Consider the following 20,502-nt stretch of genomic DNA (forward strand, 5'->3'; position numbering starts at 1 on the left):
TCATTTAAATAAATGTCAGGAACAAGTCTGCGTTTTGCATAAGATAAAGACAAGATGAGACAAGTAATAAGTCTACGAGAAAGTTTGCATATTGGATTATGTCGGGCTAATAACTATTTCATTTTCTAGAAGGAAAGCTCCGGTTTTGTGGGTAAATAATTGCTTCATATTAGAGTTGAGAATAAGCATTTGGTTAGATTTTATAAGTATATAATCTTTAATGCCGGGAAAATGGTACTTTTACTCTTAGCCTACGACTGAAAGAATGTGTTCATGTATGTTCTGACATTGCCTTTTGTTTTCATTCTTCAGTTGTGTGATTTTTATTAATTTTGTTTTGTTCTATTTTGAATAACTTGTTTTTATAAAGATCTAACGTGACTTGGATTTTTTGGATACTCGCGAAGTTTACAACTCTCCTAATGCCCAATCTCACTAAAAATTATAATGAACGAAATTAATATGCAGTTAATAATTTTGCACCTATAATGATCTAACTACCATTGATATATAGTTGCATTGTTTTCTGCAGGTTTCCAGCACAATGGGGTGATACAATTTGAATGGCAACATGTGTACGATAATGGTAAGTACTACTCATCTATCTTTTACCCTATTTCTGTTATTATATTGCAATCGAAAGACCAGGAATATATTCTTGTTCATCCACCAGCAACGTACCAGTTTACTGCAAAGGCATTGGAAGGATTTTTTCGAGTCAGATTAAAATGGTTAATACTAGTATTTAAGTACTTAGGACCAAAATAGTCTCACTTTGTATTTGTCGGACTAAAATAGTTAGGTATCTATCTTATGGAATAATGTTAAATTAGTTAGGTAAGTTTCGTATCTAGAAATTTAAATTAGTTAGGTACGTGTTCAGGAAAACACTCAGAGTACCTCTCAAAGTTTGGAATTTATAGAAGAAAATTGTTTTACACTTTTGTTATGAATGAGACAAAAAGAACACGAGTATGCATTCACATACCGGAAAGACATGACATGTCTACTCCCATACATGAATTAAACTTTAAAATTACTGTTGCTTGTATTGGAAAATGAATTGCTTATTGTCGAAGAGAAAACGCAAATGTGACTCCCTCTCTCGGCCGGTACCAAAATCCAATTTTCATTCCCATTTTTTTTTTTCAGGTTATCATATATTGTTACAAAAACGGTACCATAAAATAAATTGGGTACGACACTGGATGGTTGTGTAAAATAAGTTGGGTCTACTGATCTTGGGTGTATAATCGTGGGTGTATAAATAAAAATGGATAGGTGATTCAGATGATCATATAGATTAGCAACCATCCACCTATTGCAGGTTGATGAATCTGTACCCCATGTTTTCTAAATTTATAATTTTGGGTGCAGTGTGAATCTGAATTTACACCAGAAATCTTTTCTGGGGAAAATCGCATTACAGATATGTTGGATATTTTCAAGGTTTGCCGCTACACAGAGTTATACGGTGATCGACCGGTCGTGGGGGTCTAGGGGGCAACGCCCCCTAGCAGAGTCCGAGACAGCGTCCCGTGGAAAATTTTTTTTGGTTTTACTTTGTAAAACCTAGAAGTTTCCATTCAAAATTGAACAGACACGTCTCTTCCCATAAGCCACCATTAATGGCTTTTGGAAGCGTCTGTTGGTGATGAAACGACACTACCAACAGGCATGAATATCACTATAAGTAGCGAAGATGTTCTCCCATTCCAACACATCAAAAACAATTTGTTTTCTTCTTCTCTAAAAAGCATCATCAGAACCTTATACAGTGTGTTTCTTGGTCGGGTCAAGGAAGTACAATCCTTGAATTCGATTACGGTGTTCGGGCTTCATTGAATCCTGAAGGCATAATTCGAGAGACCGTTTGTACTCGCCAAATTTATTGGGAAATGTCGAATTATTGTCTAAAAGAATCGAAAGAGCCTTGAAGTCAGGGATACACCATTTTCTGTTTCTGTTTTCATCCTCTTGTTTAACCCAAAATTTCCAACAGGATACACAGGTGAACAGGCTAAGCGGGAAAATGAAAGTTGTACCAGAGAAAATTATACTATGCACTAATCGTCAATCACTCTTGAATAGACTACCATTTAGCAGCACTAGAAAATTAAATATACTATCACTTGCCAGCAAGAGAATCATGTTACTCTTTTAGCAGAACACAAATGCGCAAACTACCTTTTGTAGAACACAATCGTCAATCACATTTGAACACTCCTTTAAGGTTGATTTAGTTCAGCCAGTTTCACCTTGTTATACTCTGGGGTAGCTCTAATTCCTTGAGAGACTCTTTTGTGGTTCTCATGTTTTACTCGAAGACTGGAAGAAGAAAAAAAGGGTAACAAATGAAATGTCATGAATTGCAAATGAAGTCTCTACTTGCAGTGGTAGGATTGAAAGATGTATTATTAAGAAGTAGAGGTAAGCTTATACAGCCAGTGATTGGATCATGTGGCTACCTGGAATCCTGCTATGCTTCCATCTGATGACTTAACAGAGGCAATCTCAGCCCATATTCAGACAAGCAACCCAACCTTCGCCAAGCTCTGAATGACTGAATCTGATGCGACATTTTTGGAAATGCAAAAGTATGCTAATAAATCACCTGGTATTTTACCTGTTTATCTTTTTCTTCTTTTGTACTGGGAGAACGGTGACTTTTTTTCGTCTCCGGCACTTACCCTATCATTTTGTTGTTGTAATAATGATTGAATAATACGTGAACATTGCAAATTGTACGCCTTCAGTATACATCTTTTCTTTTCTGATGTGGTTCTATGGAAGAACTTTTGTCAGTGTAAATTTCTTAGTATAGTAAGTGATTAGACAGTCTCTGATGTTTGGTGTGTATAGTATCTGAAAATCTTACCGATTATTTACCCATTTCAATATGTACGATCATCTGAAAGATGTAGCTATTTAAAACTTTTATTGTTGGGTATATTACTAATAAAGTAACTGAGAAGAAGATACTTAGCTCAAAATAATGTTGTTGATGTTGCTGCACAGAAAATGTAGAGGCACGTAGACTACGCTGTCCTAAAGGCAATATCGCCTGCCACTCCTCTGAGATGCTACAGCAGTTGGCGAGTCACCTCCAGGATACAACTACAGTTAGTACCCCTCAATGTAGCATACAATGAGGGTACCCTTAGAGCTTGGCAGAACTTAAAACAGTAGAAGAGATGTTTACAGAAAAACTGAGGGAGAGTAGAAGAGATATTTCTCTGTGGTGTGTGTTTTCTGAGATTACAACTACTCTCTTATATAGTGTTTGTGTAGTTACAAACAAGAAAGAAAACCCATGCGTATGACAGAAAAAACTGGTTATGTTGGGTTAAAGATAGTGCAACAAAAGTTGTTTTGTCAGGCATGGAGCAGTGTGTTGCTGCCAAGCCAAATACGTACATACAAGGGAGCCAGGACAAAACACGTACAAACAAAGAAGCCAAGACAAGCACGTTCAGACAAAGAAGTCAGGACAAAACTCGTGCAGACAAAGAAGCCAAGACAAGCACGTTCAGACAAAGAAGTCAGGACAAAACTCGTGCAGACAAAGAAGCCAAGACAAGCACGTTCAGACAAAGAAGTCAGGACAAAACACGTGCAGACAAAGAAAAGATTCTTCTACTTGTGTGGAAAACACGTACCAAAAATTTCAGCAAAAAGATAGGATCTAATACACCCACACCCACACCCGAACCCGAACCCGAGCCCGACCCGACCGACCGGACGGACGGCGGCGGCGGCGTGCGTGCTTCTGTGCGAAGCACCGCGCGTACGGGAAAGGCAACCTTGCCCTAGTCTAAGCCTCCCCCCCAAGCACAAAAGTCTAATGACCCAAGGGCCATGCCCTTATAGCCAACTCTATGGTATTTATGTATAAAACTCTTTAGATTTTAGTCAATGTGGGACTATTGTTTTATCTATTCAAAAGAAAAAACAATTAATGGGCAATAGGTCTAGGGATCAAAACATAGTCCATGGAAAAATTGGTAATTTTAAAGCGTTTTTTCTAACAATCCCCCACATGAATGATAAAACATATCGACGAAATACGAGAAAACATAATACATCAATATTAGGCTAAGGTGTCTCAGAGATTGAACCTTAACATAGTGAGAGGTTACCGGAACTGCTTGTTGTTTCGGTGAACACAATGTCTTGAACCGTCAACAGTGAGTGCAATTCAGAAATAACAACCACACTTTGATGTCTCAAAGAAAAAGAAAGCTGCCAAGCTCTTGCCGTTGTGCCCGTTTTGGCCGTGGGCTAAATCCCGGACTTAATGAATGTCTCTAGAGAAAAAGCTCAAATTCTCATAGGAAGCGGCCCCACTTCCAACATCCACATAGGTGAGTCCATTAAGAGTGTCCTGCCACACTCCGCTTTAAGTAAAGCCATGGAACTCATTAAGATCTTGACAGATCATCCTAAAACATGCAGGCAGCACTATCATATGGTTACACCATAGGGAGGGACAAAGATAGTGCTTTCTCTCGACATCACCAAAAATTAGTTATCTCATTGAACCTTGATCTTGGAGCTCCATTCACAAGGTTGAGTGTCCTTCATGGCGATTTATTCTATGAGCTTGAGTCCCATCCCCTTCGATGTGGATCTAACTACCTCTCTAGATAACCCTTTCGTCAAAGGATCTGCAATATTCTCTTTAGACCTTACAAAGTCTATAGAGATGATGCCAGTAGAGAGTAGTTGTTTCACTGTCTTGTGTCTTCTTCGAAGATGTATAGACTTTCCGTTGTATACACTATTCTTTGCGCATCCAATAGCAGCTTGACTGTCACAGTGGATTGCGATCGAAGACACAGGCTTGGGCCAGAGTGGAATTCCACCCAGGAAACCTCGTATCCATTCAGCTTCCTCTCCAGCTTTCTCCAAGGCTATAAACTCAGACTCCATGGTGGATCGGGCTATACATGTCTGTTTGGTAGACTTCCATGACACAGACGCACCACCAAGTGTGAAGATGTACCCGCTAGTGGATTTGCACTCATCTGAGTCTGATATCCAGTTAGCATCACAATACCCTTCTAGCACAGCAGGATACTTCCCAAAACTTAGGCAATAGTTTGAAGTTCCTCTCAGGTACCGTAGAACTCTGTAGAGAGCATTCCAGTGATCCTGCCCAGGGTTGCAAGTGTACCTGCTTAATCTACTCACAGTATAGGCAATATCAGGTCTTGTACAGTTCATTAAATACATAAGACTGCCAATAACACGAGAATACTCAAGTTGATAAATACCCTCACCCTTGTTCTTTTTCAATTTGCAATTGGGATCATAAGGAGTAGTTGCAGGTTTAGCATTTTCATGATTAAATCTCTTAAGCACAGTTTCAACATAATGATATTGACTAGACTATATCCATCAGACATCTTTCTGATTTTCATCCCTAAGATTACATCAGCAGGGCCTAAGTCTTTCATGTCAAAGTTTTCGTTAAGCATGCTTTTAGTGGTATTGATACTATCAAGGTTACTACCTAATATGAGCATATCATCAACATATAGGCACACAATAACATGAGAATCATCCACAGATTTAATGTAAACATATTTATCAGATTCATTAACCTTGAAGCCATTAGATATCATTACATGATTAAATTTTTCATGCCACTGTTTAGGTGCTTGTTTTAAACCATACAAAGATTTTTTCAGTTTGCATACTTTATCTTCAAAACCTTTCACAACAAAACCTTCCGGTTGGTCCATATAAATTTCTTCATTCAATTCACCATATAAAAAAGCAGTTTTAACATCCATCTGATGTATATGCAAATCATAAATAGAAGCAATAGCAATCAGCATCCGGATAGAAGTGATTCTAGTGACCGGTGAATAGGTATCAAAGAAATCTAATCCTTCCTGTTGTTTGTACCCCTTAGATACCAACCTAGCTTTGTGTTTTTCTATAGTTCCATCTGTTCTAAGTTTCCTTTTGAAGACCCACTTGCAACCTATGGTTTTACTACCAGGAGGTAAGTCTACAAGCTCCCAAGTTTCATTTTGTTGAATGGAATCCCACTCATTATTTGAAGCTTCTTCCCAGAAGGGAGCTTCCGGAGAAGTCATAGCTTCCTTATAGGTTTGGGGTTCAGACTCTACCGTAAGAGTCACAAAATCTGGACCGAAACCTTTCTCGGTTCTGACCCTCTTACTTCTTCTAGGTTCGGTTTCAGCATCTAGAGACGGGGGTTGACTAGTCGAAGGAACATCTGAGAGATCATCGCGGACCCTTTTATGAGGTCCAGACCCTAAAGGGAAAATGTGTTCGAAAAACACTGCATCTCTGGATTCCATTATGGTGTTCTCACCAATTACCATGAACCTATAAGCACTAGTGTGCTCAGGATATCCTAGGAAAACACAATCTACAGTTTTAGGTCCTATTTTGGTTTTCTTGGAACGAGGAGTGGCCACCTTGGCCAAACACCCCCACACTTTAAAGTATGCATAGGACGGTTGTCTTCCTTCCATAACTCATATGGAGTTTTGTCGGATTTCTTAAATGGAACTCGGTTCAAGATATAGCAAGCAGAGAGAATTGCTTCCCCCCACAGGTTCGAAGGTAGCCCTGAACTAGCTAACATAGCGTTCACCATATCTATGAGTGTTCGGTTTTTCCTTTCAGCTACTCCATTCGACTCAGGTGAAGAAGGTGCAGTAGTTTCATGAATGATGCCATTAAGTTTGCAGAATTCTCCTATAGGTATCACATACTCACCGCCTCGGTCCGACCTAAGAGTTTTAATAGTAACACCTCTTTGGTTTTCTACTTCAAGTTTATATAATTTGAAAGCGTCTAGGGCTTCATCTTTACTTCTAAGAAGATAAACCTGACAGTATCTTGAGTGATCATCTATAAAAGTGATGTACCATTTTTTCCCACCTCTAGTTGGTGTTGATTTCAAATCTCCCAAATCGGAGTGGATTAGTTCTAGGGGAGTTGTACTACGTTCAACCTTTTTGTTAAAGGGTTTTCTAGCATATTTAGATTCAACACAAATTTCACATTTATGACCTCTGTCAAAGTTTATTTTAGGAATGCAGCCTAATTTAGCAAGTCTTTCAATAGATTTGAAATTAACATGTCCTAGTCTATCATGCCAAACATGTGAGGAGTCACAAACATAAGCAGAAGAAGATGCATTATCATTCAAGTTCAAAGAAAGTACACTAAGCTTAATCATGTTATCAGTGACATATCCTTTTCCTACGAAGTCACCACCTTTAGAGATTACAACTTTGTTAGACTCAGCTACAAATTTAAAACCTTTTCCAAGTAAGATGGTTTCTGAGATAAGATTCTTGCATATGTCCGGGACGTGATACACGTCATTCAATGCGAGAGTTTTTCCTGAAGTGAGCTTCAATTCAACCTTGCCTTTTCCTACCACTTTAGAGGTAGAAGAGTTTCCCATAAACAATTTCTCATCGTCTCCTACTTTGTTATAGGAGGAGAAAGCATTTCTGAACTTACAGACATGCCTAGTGGCTCCAGAATCAAGCCACCAGTCTCTCACATTGGTCACATTAGAGACAAGGTTGACTTCAGACACCATGCCAGTAAAATATCCAGAATCATCTACTACGTTTGCCTTATTTTTCTGTTTAGGATCATTTTTGGTCTTTTTAGGTTCCCTACAGTCCTTGGCCATATGACCAGTTTTCCCACAGTTATAGCAGTCGCCTTTGATGGTGTTTTTGGAGACACCACCCTTTGGCTTAAGATGGTTACCTTTGGAGTTACGCTGTTTGTTACGTTTACCATTTTTGCTGGATTCTCCGTGCCTTTTCTTTGACGCAGCATTATCGTCCAGGACATGAGCTTTGTTTGACATGTCTTTGCTCAGCATCAGGCTCTTGTCTTTGCAGCACAAAAGTTCCTCCACCTGGATCTTTTTCCCCAGCTCCACCATGGTGATTTCACGATTCTTGTGTCGCAGCCTCCTCTTGTACTCGTTCCATGAGGGTGGTAGCTTTTCAATCACTGCAGATACTTGTAGAGATTCATCAATATGCATGCCTTCAGCAAGAATTTTGTTGATGAGTAGCTGGAGTTCGACGAATTGTTCTACAACAGGCTTTTCATCAGTCATCTTATATTCCAGGAACCTAGCCACCAAGAACTTCTTGCTTCCAGCAGCTTCAGCAAGATATTTTTCTTCTAGGGCTTCCCATAAATCAAAAGCAGTAAAATTCTCTTTTGCATTACAAAAGTCGTATAAGGAGTCATCCAGACAGTTAAGAATATGGTTTTTGCACATGTAATTTTTCCTAGTCCACCTATCCAGTCTATCTTCATAACCACGGTCATGAAGCCTTCTTGAGGGTCTTTCTAAGGCAACTTCATCTAGCCTTTGGTCTTTTAAGAAGAATAACATTTTGGACTGCCATCGTTTAAAGTCTTTGCCACTAAACTTTGGGGGTTTGTCTACAGTACTCTTTCCCATGTTGTTACAAAATATAGTAAAGAGGATATTGCCTTTAGATTGGCGTAGTCTACGTGCCTCTACATTTTCTGTGCAGCAACATCAACAACATTATTTTGAGCTAAGTATCTTCTTCTCAGTTACTTTATTAGTAATATACCCAACATTTATTCCCGTGGATGAGTGTGGATCGAACAAGAGGCAAGGACATATTGAGAAATCAAGCTTTCTTGGGAATATTCCCCCCAGGTGAAATCAAAGGACATTACTTTGATTATGACGGGTAACTGAACAACACTGTTTCAGACGGTCCTATAAAATAAATCGGGTAACTGAACAACACTGTCATATAAATTTCAATGAGTACCTTGTTTTTGAAGGTACAATAGATTATGACGGGTAAATCACTTTGAGGGTAGTATAAATTTAACTAGGTACCCGTAACCAATTTGTGGCATAAAATCTATCGGAAAATGGGTCATTTGTCCAAATATTTTTAAAACATGGTTTAAATGGACGAGTAAAAATTTGTATGGGTGAAATGGACACCAAAAAAATAGCAAGAATGAAACTGGAATCATCCTGACTTAAACTTAAAAAATAGCAAGGATGAAACTGGATGCATCCTGATGTAAATTAAAAATAAGAAAAAGTATTTGAAAATGGGTAGGATGAAATTGTTTACATCCTGGCTATTTTTAAATTTTTCTCCATTTAAACAGTATCAAAATCTAAATGTCCTTTTCACCCAGGAATTGTTGATTTTGGTCTTTTTAATCAATTTTGTGAAAATCTATTGGGTACATTATTTAAGTTCGAACGGTATTGGTTTGTTCTTCGCGTATATTTTTGCAACACGATTGATTAAGGAGGTGATGGAACCATGGTTTGTGGTTGCCATATGCATGCCTAAATCAATAATGTATACCTTTGAACACAAATTCCAGATTCTTACTTTAACCTCCCGACCAGTCTGTGGCATAAAAATTATTGGGTACATTGTTTTAAGTTCGAACGGTATTGGTTCGTTCTTCGCGTATATTTTTGCAACACGATTGATTAAGGAGGTGATGGAATCATGGTTTGTGGTTGCCATATGCATGCCTAAATCAATAGTGTATACCTTTGAACACAAATTCCAGATTCTTACTTTAACGTCCGGACCAGTCTGTGGCATAAAATCTATTGGGTACATTGTTTTAAGTACGGTATTGGTTTGTTCTTCGCGTATATTTTTGCAACACGATTGATTAAGGAGGTGATGGAATCATGGTTTGTGGTTTCCATATGCATGCCTAAATCAATAATGTATACCTTTGAACACAAATTCTATATTCTTACTTTAGCCTCCGGACCAATGGCCTAATGAGAACAGTGTAATTCTTTAATAAACACCTTCGTGAAATTAAACTTATTCGAACAACTTAGAAACAACTAATTCCATATTACGCTGAAATCCCATAATTTTAATTCCACAATGAACTGGAAGAAGCCTATGTATCAATTTTAAATAAACTGATACATATACCCATCTGACCTAATTCACAATGAAAAAACAGAAAGAAAAAAATCAAACCTTTTTCAAGAGATGGAATGTGATACCATGAACTGATTCCGTTAAATAAAGAAGAATTGTAGTTCTCAATCTTCGTTGCATATCAACCCAACTCAATGTTTGAACATACCATTGGCGTACGGATTCTTCACTACTTCAGTTGCAGAAAGTTATATCGGTGAAGAACAATAATGGTAGTAGGTGATCATCAACTGGATCAAGGTTGTGAATCGTGATACGACTATATAAGAGGGTTGAAGAACTGTAGAACAGGATTTCATAACCTACCACCATTTCCTATCAGCCAAACCCATATAGCCTAACCCAACCCAACGTCCTTTAACTAACTCAACTGGGGAGGGTATATTTGGTAAGAATCGGTACTGGTGACTGGACGGGTCACACTGAGTCAGGAACGCACATAGTTGTTACCTTGTTGGGAAGTTTTGTTGTGCCTGTACCTTTCCACAAAATACTAAATATCCATAAGGTTCGCTCTTAGAGCAAGTCTTATGGTGGAATCCATCCATCTTCCATCTTCCACGCCACCTCAGCACTTGGAATTGTAGATGGAAGTGCAAGTGTAATGATGGAATAGTAGAAACGCTATTCTTAATAGCACCAAGTAGAGCTATTAAGATTAGCGCTACCTTGTGCTATTAAGAATAGAGCTTTTTTCTCAGCCGTTAGATTTTCAACAGCTCATCTTAAATCTACGGATAAAAAAAAGCTCTATTCTTAATAGCGCTCAGTGCTATTAAGAATAGAGCTCAACGCTATTCTTATTAGCGTTTTTCGTCTTTTAGCGCGCTATTCTTAATAGCGTTTTACGCTATTCTTATTAGCGTTTCCATGGATTCCACGGACCCTTCCACGAAATCATGGAATCCTGCTTGGATTTTCTGTACAAGACCCCAACTTGGAAGACACTAGACTTGACATTCCATGGTTTTTCCACACTTGAAATAGCTTGGATTCCACCATAAGACTTGCTCTTATAAAGAGAGCATGTGAAAACTAGAACTGATAAAAACAAGTCAATAATCTTAATTCTGTTGTGTAAACGTGTAATGGATGGCCCACCATTTACTGCTCCAGATAATTCTGGAAATATTTTCACCTCCTCTACTAATTTAAGATAAGGACGAAACTAGTTTACTTAGCCCTTAAGGTGTCGGACATTTCTAATCTTGGACACGCTGCTCATACGTGTTATATTCTTGTTATAACCAAGTAACCGACCCTCTTTTCTATTACTATAAATAGACGTTCATTCTCTTCATTTTGATGTAACAGAACTTGAGAAATGAAAACAGAGAACTAATGAAAGGCTACGGCTTTTCTTTCATCTATTTTACAGTGTGCTAGTTGTCTCATCATGTTTGTATATAACTCCACTAACACCCTTAATTGCTTACCTTATTAATACATAAGACGTTACCAGCACGAACTGCTCGTTAATGAGTATCGGCTTATCGGTTTGTTGTATTTGTTGGAAGGAATCTGGTGAAGGACAACTATGACAGAAAGACAAATCCCTTTTCCCGTTTTGCTCATTCTGTTTTCACTGACGTTTATAATTTTGAGTTTTAATTGCCTTTAATTTGTACTTTTTACATGGCAGGAATCACTCAACTAAGCAAGGAATTATCGAAAGGCAAGTGGAAAGTTGTAGTGTTAAGTCACTAGCAGTAACCACATAGAGTCGGTTATTAGCTTTTCCATTTGTGCGTGGTACCTGAATCAAGCTTGCAGTGGAAACAAAACCAAGCACTAATAATTTTTGGTAAGCATAAGTGGGGTCACTGGTAAGAAAGGAAATGGTGAGAACTAAATAGTTGTCGAATTTTAACAATTCTCTTTCTATTTACTGTGGTACTAACGGTTTAATACCGGTTGAGCTAGAAATTGCCTCCCAGGGATGGCATATATTTTATTTTCTCAATTTTGATAATCTCCTGAAATTTCGAAATAATTCCACCAGAAGTTGGAATATCGTGTGGCATGGTATGGATACAAAAGGCGCGCCCCGTTAGCCGGTCGGTCCCAGAAGTGACCTGTTATAAAGTGCTAGTCGGTTTCTATCAGTGATCCCTGAAGTGACCTGTAACTGATATATTGAGACTATTTTTTTCCCATAAAGACTATATCCATGTGCACATTTGGAAATTGATAAATGGAGATTTGTTGTTTCTTTTAGTACTATATATGTTTATGTTTTGTTTATTTTATTTACTTGTTTTGGAAATAATGGAATCCCGAGGCAATCCATGAGACGTTGGCGACTCCAGAAGCAGTCCAACATGCGATTTTTTGTTTCATGTAGTAATCCATATTAGGCTCCAGAAGTGGCATGTGGTTTCCAGGAATAAGCCATAAAATTTTGGGTTCCCGAAGTAGCTCATAGTTACCAAATGTTTTTGTTGATGGCTCTATTATCTTTCTCTCGTCTATCTATACTAACGGATATGGATTTCTAAAGTAATTTATCCATATTTAATAGACCATGGATATATTGATCTCAACGACAAGGGAACAACATACACAAATTTTCGAACCATTTTTATAACCTTATAGAGGTTTTGGGAAATGTGAAATGTCATTCCGGGTTCGAATAATATGATAGACGGCTTCGGAAGAGCGTGTATCTTTCTGGTGGTATAAAAGTTACTACTATTGACGCCTTATATTATTTTAGATTCCTGAAGAATCTATTTTGAAAATATTCGGCGTAACTACCACCTTGAAATGAAGAATGATCATTTTATGGAGTATTTTATTACTTCATATGTTTTGTGCCAGAAGCACGTTACAGAGAAGCTTAATGCTCTCTTTTGTATGGTGTGTCATATGAGGATTCGAACTTTCGAATCTCACATTGTCATTAACGACAAGTTTAATGAATTTGAATTTTCATGCTTCGGCATGATAGATTTGGGCATCCAAGTTCTACCAAGATGAGTACACAATACAAAATGCTCATAGACATCTTCTACAGAACCTGAAGCTTCTATCAGATAAAGATGTAAATTATGTTGGTCGTTCCTTGAGACACTTGGCTCTTTAATTAGCATTAACAATTGAATTATGGTAACTCATTGAATCACCAACATTACCTGCAGAGAGTTTATGGTGGAATTTGTAGGGATCCTACACTATGGACATTTTTAAATACTTTACTATATTGCTAGACGCATCTAAAAGATGGTCTCTTGTTTATATTAACACGTAATTTTTTATTTTCCAAACTGTTTGTGCAAATATTGTGGTTGCGTATCCATTTTTGGACTTTCCAATTAAGTCCATTTATATTGGTGGTAAATTTACAGACTTCTGATGCTTTTCCTCACTTGGTATTATGTCGAGCACAAAATTGCACATGTGCATACTCAACTCGGTATAGTTGAGTCCTTTGTTTAAGCATCTTTAGTTTATTGCTCGACCATCTTTTTACCATCAATTATGTCTTGCGATGTAACCTTACAATTTACGTGTTTGGTCCATAACGTCACCTAGACATATATGTTGGTTTCGATTCATAAGACATTTAAAACCATGTGTTGGTAATGTCTTATTGAAGATGAGACTGTATTCCCGCCGTTAGGGGGAGGAAGTAAGCCATCAAAAAGGAACGACGTGAAATGTCTCATCTCTTGTCGAGCCTGCAGCTGTTTTTGGGTACTTTTTGTGTGGTTAAATTAAAACCCAAAAACTATCATGAGCAGAATTGCCTTTGAAAATCAGGCAATTATGGAACCAGAAGCTTCCAGAAATGAGATAATAATGTTTCCTCCATGATCAGGAAAACTAAAATTCCACCAGAAGTTAGCATGACAACCCGCCACCAGAAGTTTGGCAAGAGTAAGGTTGATAACCTTTAAGGTTCTCCCACTTTAATCATGGGAGAAAAGTCACCACACGAGGATGGTGCGAATTATGTTGATAACCTAAAAAGGTTCTCCCGCCTTAACCAGGGGGAGAAAGATTGCCGTCTGAAGATGGTACGTATTACGTCGACAAATTTAAGGGCTTTCCTTTGAAGTAATGGATATGACAGGCATTACCTAAAGGTTGCAGTAACAAGTCGACAATTAAATAGGTTATCTGATTAAGCTTTATCATGATCAAAGAAAGTTCGGTTGCCACTAGAATTGGCGTGAAATATGTCATTTGTTTTCTCACACCAAGATATTGGATGTAATTGAGGTGTTGGAGATTACTCATGATTAAAATAAATAACTGCAGGAGCGCTGGGATGATATTTATGGTCACTTGCTTGAGGATGTAGACACGGGAAGTTATCTCAGCAGGTTAAATCATGCATCTCACAATGACCAAGTCATGTGTTAAGACACGCTTGAGGCCTGAATGAATGCCTCATATATTCCTCACAAAAGAGAATCCAATCGCTTTTATAATATGTAGTGCTCTTGAAGAGACTACAGATAGTTCTCGTGGAGACTATCGGAATATGATCAACATTCTCTAAGCTTATACCTCATTAAAATGGGGATATGATAATGCCCCTGAAGTGGCACTGGTACCAGTCTATGAAATTTTCATGAATGTGCATGCACTAGAGAATGTGTTAGATTGTATATGATTGTCGATTACTGTTTACAATAGTGGTTGTGTACCCCTCTCCAGAGGAACATCGACATTGTGATTGGTAGGCATATGACATGTTCCCCTCTAACTAAGGTAGAGGATGAAATCTCTCGGAAAAGCGCAAAAAGGTCGGATCCGACTCACACCGTAAAATTGTAAGGCCTGAATGTTACGGGTTGGTGTTTGAGATGAAGCGCAGAGATAATAGTATTATCGCTTTAAGCGCGGTTGAGGGTTTTTCCTGCTGAACCCCCAGGATTGGTTCTGTAAAACTAAAATATTCTCCCAATGTTGATGCACTTTAGCGTGGTAGTCCCTGAAGGAGTCATATTACATCTTGTTTTGACTAGTGATTGTAATGAATCCCTAAAGGATTCGAGATTCTGACTCAGGCAGCCACCTGACTTTATGAATTATGTCAGGCTTGAAATCAAGTCATAATCACCACTTAGAACAGGAGAATTTTGTGAACAATCCTTTGTGTATTTTGAGTTGTTATGAAAATGACTAAAATCCGGATGAGTTGATGATATCATCTTTGACCTCTTAACGAGCCCTTAATAGTGCTAAAATCTAGGCTTGAACTAAATTTTGAGATCTCGCTGAAATCGAAATATTTACTCGACCTGAAGGTCGAGGACATGCTAGCATAATAAAACTTCTCTGTATATACCAGAGTATCTAGTTTTGATACTCGTAATACTTATCGTGCTTCTAAATTAGCACCATTAGTTTGGATCACATAGAGTGGAAAAAGTGATTCATCTGTTACATACGTAGAAATAATATTTTATGGTCCAGAAGTACCATTTACGGATTTAATACATGTATTATCTTGTTGTTCTAACTTTTCTTTTCCAGGTTAAACTTTTAAAGGCTGAAATTGATTCTACAGTGTTTATGAGTTTACAAAAACACCGTTGTGCCTGAAGTTAAAGCGGCAATCTGAATTTGGTGTGTGACGGATGAAGGATTTAAATGCGAGGTGTACATTCTTAGAGATACACCCGGCGCAAGACCTGCAGTCAATCCTCCATAAACTGCGACTAGTAAAGCAGTTTCTTGAAAGATGTATAATATTCACGCCACCAACCGCTTTAAGAAGCCGTGCTTCAGGGGGAGTAAACTCGTAGAATCATAGTCTGGACTTAAACGCGCTGTACTCTTTTTCCTTCACTAAGGTTTTGTCCCAATGGGTTTTCCTTGTCAAGGTTTTAACGAGGCAGCATATGCGTGTCCAGCACCATTATCGGGCGACGTCCATTGTACTCTTTTCCTCTGGTCTGGTTTTGTCCCACGGGGTTTTCCAGGCGAGGTTTTTAACGAGGAAACATTTGCATTGACGTCAATATTATTATGAGGTTTTGGCGTTCAGGTTTTGTCCCAAGTGGTTTTCCTAACGCAATTTTGACGGAGGAAATATTTCTCGGCGCTTAGGTTTTGTCCCAAGTGGTTTTCCTAACGCAGTTTTATCAAAGACAATTTTTCGTGGCGGCGACCACTCTAATTCGAAGATCATGTTTTGTCCTAAATGGTTTTCCTGACGCAATTTGAACAAAGGAGAAAATTCATGGCAGTGACCAACCTCACTCTAGGGTCAGGTTTTGTCCCAAGTGGTTTTCCTGATGCAACAAAAAATTCGTGGAAACGGTCACTCTCCTTCTTTAGTGCTCAGGTTTTTGTCCCAAGAGGTTTTTCCTGGCTCAAATTTTGGCGAAGGGAGAAATTTATGGCAATCAACACTGTTCTAAAGCTCCAGATGTCGTACGCTTTTTCTTTCGACAAGTTTCTATCAGAGTCGGATTGTTATGACAAGGTTTTAATGAGACAACGTACTTAGAAATGGTGGTCCAAGGGGAAGTGTTGTGTAAACGTGTATTGGATGGCCCACCATTTACTGCTCCAGATAATTCTGGAAATATTTTCACCTCCTCTACTAATTTAAGATAAGGATTAAACTAGTTTACTTAGCCCTTAAGGTGTCGGACATTTCTAATCTTGGACACGTTGCTCATACGTGTAATATTCTTGTTATAACCGACCCTATCTCATTATTTTGGGGACACGTTGCTCATACGTGTAATATTCTTGTTATAACCGATCCTATCCCCTCACACTTTTATTAGCACACTATCTCACACGTTGGGCATCATTTTTGCGAATAAAAAACCAAACCGTAACGGATTTGAAGCTAATATTTTGGGGATATGTTCCTCTTACCAAGTTCTAGATGCCTACCAAAAAAGAGCGTATTCTGAGACATATAACACTACCATCTACTACTTTGAAAATGAGCTATTGAAAATCAACGGACTTCTGGCCGTCGAAATTAAGACCGGTAGATTGTGAGGTTTTATATTTTGAAATGTGCTCATTTTTGGTAGGCATGTAGAACTTGGTAAGAGGGACATATCCCCAACACATTAACTTCAAATCCGTTATGGTTTGATTTTTATTCGTAAAAATGACGCCCAAAACGTATGAGATAGTGTGATAATAAAAATGAGGGGATCCTTCCTCCTTTTCTATTACTACAAATAGACGTTCATTCTCTTCATTTTGATGTAACAGAACTTGAGAAATGAAAACAGAAAACTAATGAAAGGCTACGACTTTTCTTTCATCTATTTTACCACGATTTATAAAGGGAATACCATTTTTGACGGGGCTGATACCATTGTATATAGGACAAACAAATCTTAGCAGATCCTGGCCATTGGATCAATAAATTGGTATCACCCCTGCCAAAACTGGTATCCCCTTTACAAATCATGTATTTCATAGTGTGCTAGTTGTCTCATCATGTTTGTATATAACCCCACTAACACCCTTAATTGCTTATACCTTATTAATACATAAGAAATTCAACATTTCTAATTGCAATTCAACAGGATTTTGGATTTGCACTTATCATGTACTGATGACAAGGAATAAGAAAATATCAATAGGTATAAAAAAGTAGTCAAGAACAAAGAATAAGAAACAGACCCATAGGTAGATGGAGTGAAGAAACACCAACCCATAGGTATTGATGAAATACCAGGACATACAGTTTCAGTGCCAACTTAATCTTAGCAGACAAGTGACAACAGCTTCACAAATATATATATGATCACACCAAAGACTTAGCAGAGCATAAACTATAAGGAGGAACATTATGAAAATCATCTCATTCATTAGTTATTCAAGCGCAACATAAAGAGGCACTTCGCAGCAAACTTCGAAATGAACAGAAACAGACAGAATTTGATGAATTACATAGAAGCATTGCCAGTTCATCGCTCTAACTAAACTAAGTTCAAATTCAATAAAACACAGGAGCAGAAAACTGCAAAATATATGACAACAAAAAGGATATCAGAACAGCAAACAGTGATGACACTCACAGTGTACATTTTTAATTGAGACCGCAGTTTGATTCAAAAAGATTGAGACTTCGAGGTGAATCAATGAAGTTCGAAATTATTATCTATTACTCAAGAATTTCCTGAATCACACCAGCTCCAACAGTTTTCCCACCTTCTCTAATAGCAAACCTCATACCTGACTCACAAGCAACAGGCACTATAAGCTCAACAATCATCTTAACACGATCACCAGGCATAACCATTTTCGACTCCTCATCTTTATCGTTCATAATTGTGGCAACTCTTCCTGTAACATCAGTAGTTCTCATGTAAAATTGTGGTCTGTAACCAGCGAAAAATGGTGAATGCCTACCACCTTCTTCTTTCTTAAGAACATAAACAATGGCAGTGAATTTTGTGTGTGGAGTAATAGAACCAGGTTTTGCAAGAACCATTCCCCTCTGAATATCAGCTTTTTGCATACCACGAAGCAGAATTCCAACATTGTCACCAGCTAGTGCTTCATCAAGAAGTTTCTGGAACATCTCAACACCAGTGACAGTAGTATTTCTAGTCTCTCTAAGACCAACAAGTTCAACAGTTTCACCAATTCTTACAGTACCTCTTTCGACGCGGCCAGTAGCAACAGTACCACGACCTGTAATTGAAAAAACATCTTCTACTGCGAGAAGAAATGGTAACTCGGTTTGACGTTGAGGAATTGGAATATAACTATCAACATTATCCATAAGTTCATAAATTTTATCAACCCATTTATTTTCTCCTCTCTTAATAGCAGGATTAGCCATTAAAGCTTCTAATGCTAATAAAGCAGAACCAGATATGATAGGAGTATCATCACCAGGAAATTCATAAGAAGTTAAAAGGTCACGAACCTCTAAATCAACCAACTCAAGTAATTCCTCATCGTCAACTTGGTCTTGCTTATTAAGAAAAACAACCATATTAGGCACACCTACTTGTTTGGCTAGTAAAATATGCTCCTTAGTTTGTGGCATTGGACCATCAGCACCAGACACGACCAATATCGCACCATCCATTTGAGCAGCACCAGTAATCATATTCTTAACATAATCAGCGTGACCGGGACAATCGACGTGAGCATAATGACGATTTTCAGTTTCATATTCAACAGTAGCAGTGTTAATAGTAATACCTCTAGCTCTTTCCTCAGGAGCAGCATCAATTTCATCGTATTTCTTAGATTGACTACCACCAATAGAAGCTAAAGCCATAGTTAAAGCAGCAGTAAGTGTGGTTTTTCCATGGTCGACATGACCAATCGTACCAATATTAACATGAGGTTTTTTTCTCTCAAATTTACCTCTCGCTGCTTTAACTGTGAGTGAGCGGTTACTTCTTCTTGTTGTTGTAGTGGTGGTGGAAACTGAATTTGAAGTCCAGTAGAAAATGCTTGAAGAAGGAGTAGTGAAAGATGAAGAAAGAAGTGGAGTTGATTTACGGATTGATGAAAATGAAACACCGGATGATGAAGGAGAAGAAGATGAAGAATGGGTTGAAGAGTTTATTGAGAAGAGGAGGCTTGATGAAGCAGTTGGGGTAGCTGAAGTAGCCATGGAAACGGAATTAGGGTTTGGTTTTGCTTCTTGTGGGTTTTGTCTACAATGTGTTTGAAGAAAGAACCCAAAGAGATAACATAAAGAGAGAAGAAAATACTGGAATAGAAGAATATGAAGAAACGAAATAAGGGATTGGGTTCATTTAGATAGAGTCTCTCGTATCCGTTCAATTGTTCTATCCATTTCCATCTGACAAACTGATATTATGTAACGCGAGATATAATGAAATTTGGTACTCCTAAAGTAAAAGAGACTTGCCACCAAAAATTACCACCACATAAAGAAGTTGAAACTACGGTGTAGTACTAGGAATAAATATAATATATAGAGTAAGTTTCATCATGTTGACGTAGTCGACCGTCTCTTTGGACATTTATAAATTTATATGTTACTGTTTGGTTATGGAAATTATTGTTTGGTTTAAGGATGGACAATTTTCACGTGGGATGATGTCATCAATGATGTAATTGTCTTTTGATAGTGGCAGAAGTACCCTTTCGGCACCATATATATACTCGATTATTAAGAGAGAAGGGAATCATTTTCAGATTTGTTTTCTTTCTCCTCTTTTTTTCAGATTTACTTTCTCTCTCTGTTTTTTCTGCTTTTGTTGATGAAGATCTTCATGACGATGATGATGAAGACGACGACGATTATGATGATGATGAGGACGACGGTGATGATAATGAAGACGATGATGAAAATAATTCTTCTTCTTCTGTTTTTTCTAGGTTTTTTGGTGAAGATGATGAAGATAATAAAGTACATCTGTGATGGAGATGATGAAGATGATGAAGACGACGAAGATTTACGTTTTTCTGATATTTTGTTCTTCGATTTCAAATGAACTTTCAGTTTTTATGGATTTTTGATGTGTGTTCATATTAAAGAATGAATTCTGTTCTAAGTTTGAATTAGTTTGTT

At 37.9% G+C, this 20,502-nt stretch overlaps 1 protein-coding gene across 1 annotated transcript; it reads right to left on the reverse strand.

The window, feature by feature from the left end:
• Positions 1-17,773: 17,773 nt before the first annotated feature.
• LOC113282325 (elongation factor Tu, chloroplastic-like) lies at positions 17,774-19,701 on the reverse strand. Its single transcript, XM_026531305.1, has one exon. The coding sequence runs from the start codon at positions 19,573-19,575 to the stop codon at positions 18,103-18,105; it is 1,473 nt and encodes a 490-aa protein (XP_026387090.1). The 5' UTR covers positions 19,576-19,701; the 3' UTR covers positions 17,774-18,102.
• Between the last annotated feature and the right edge of the window lie 801 nt (positions 19,702-20,502).

Source organism: Papaver somniferum, chromosome 5, assembly GCF_003573695.1.
Source record: "Papaver somniferum cultivar HN1 chromosome 5, ASM357369v1, whole genome shotgun sequence".
In the NCBI taxonomy this organism is placed as follows: domain Eukaryota; kingdom Viridiplantae; phylum Streptophyta; class Magnoliopsida; order Ranunculales; family Papaveraceae; genus Papaver; species Papaver somniferum.

Excerpts from the sequence above, each read along its gene's own strand:
- LOC113282325 (XM_026531305.1), bottom strand. The coding sequence starts at position 19,575 with ATGGCTACTTCAGCTACCCCAACTGCTTCATCAAGCCTCCTCTTCTCA.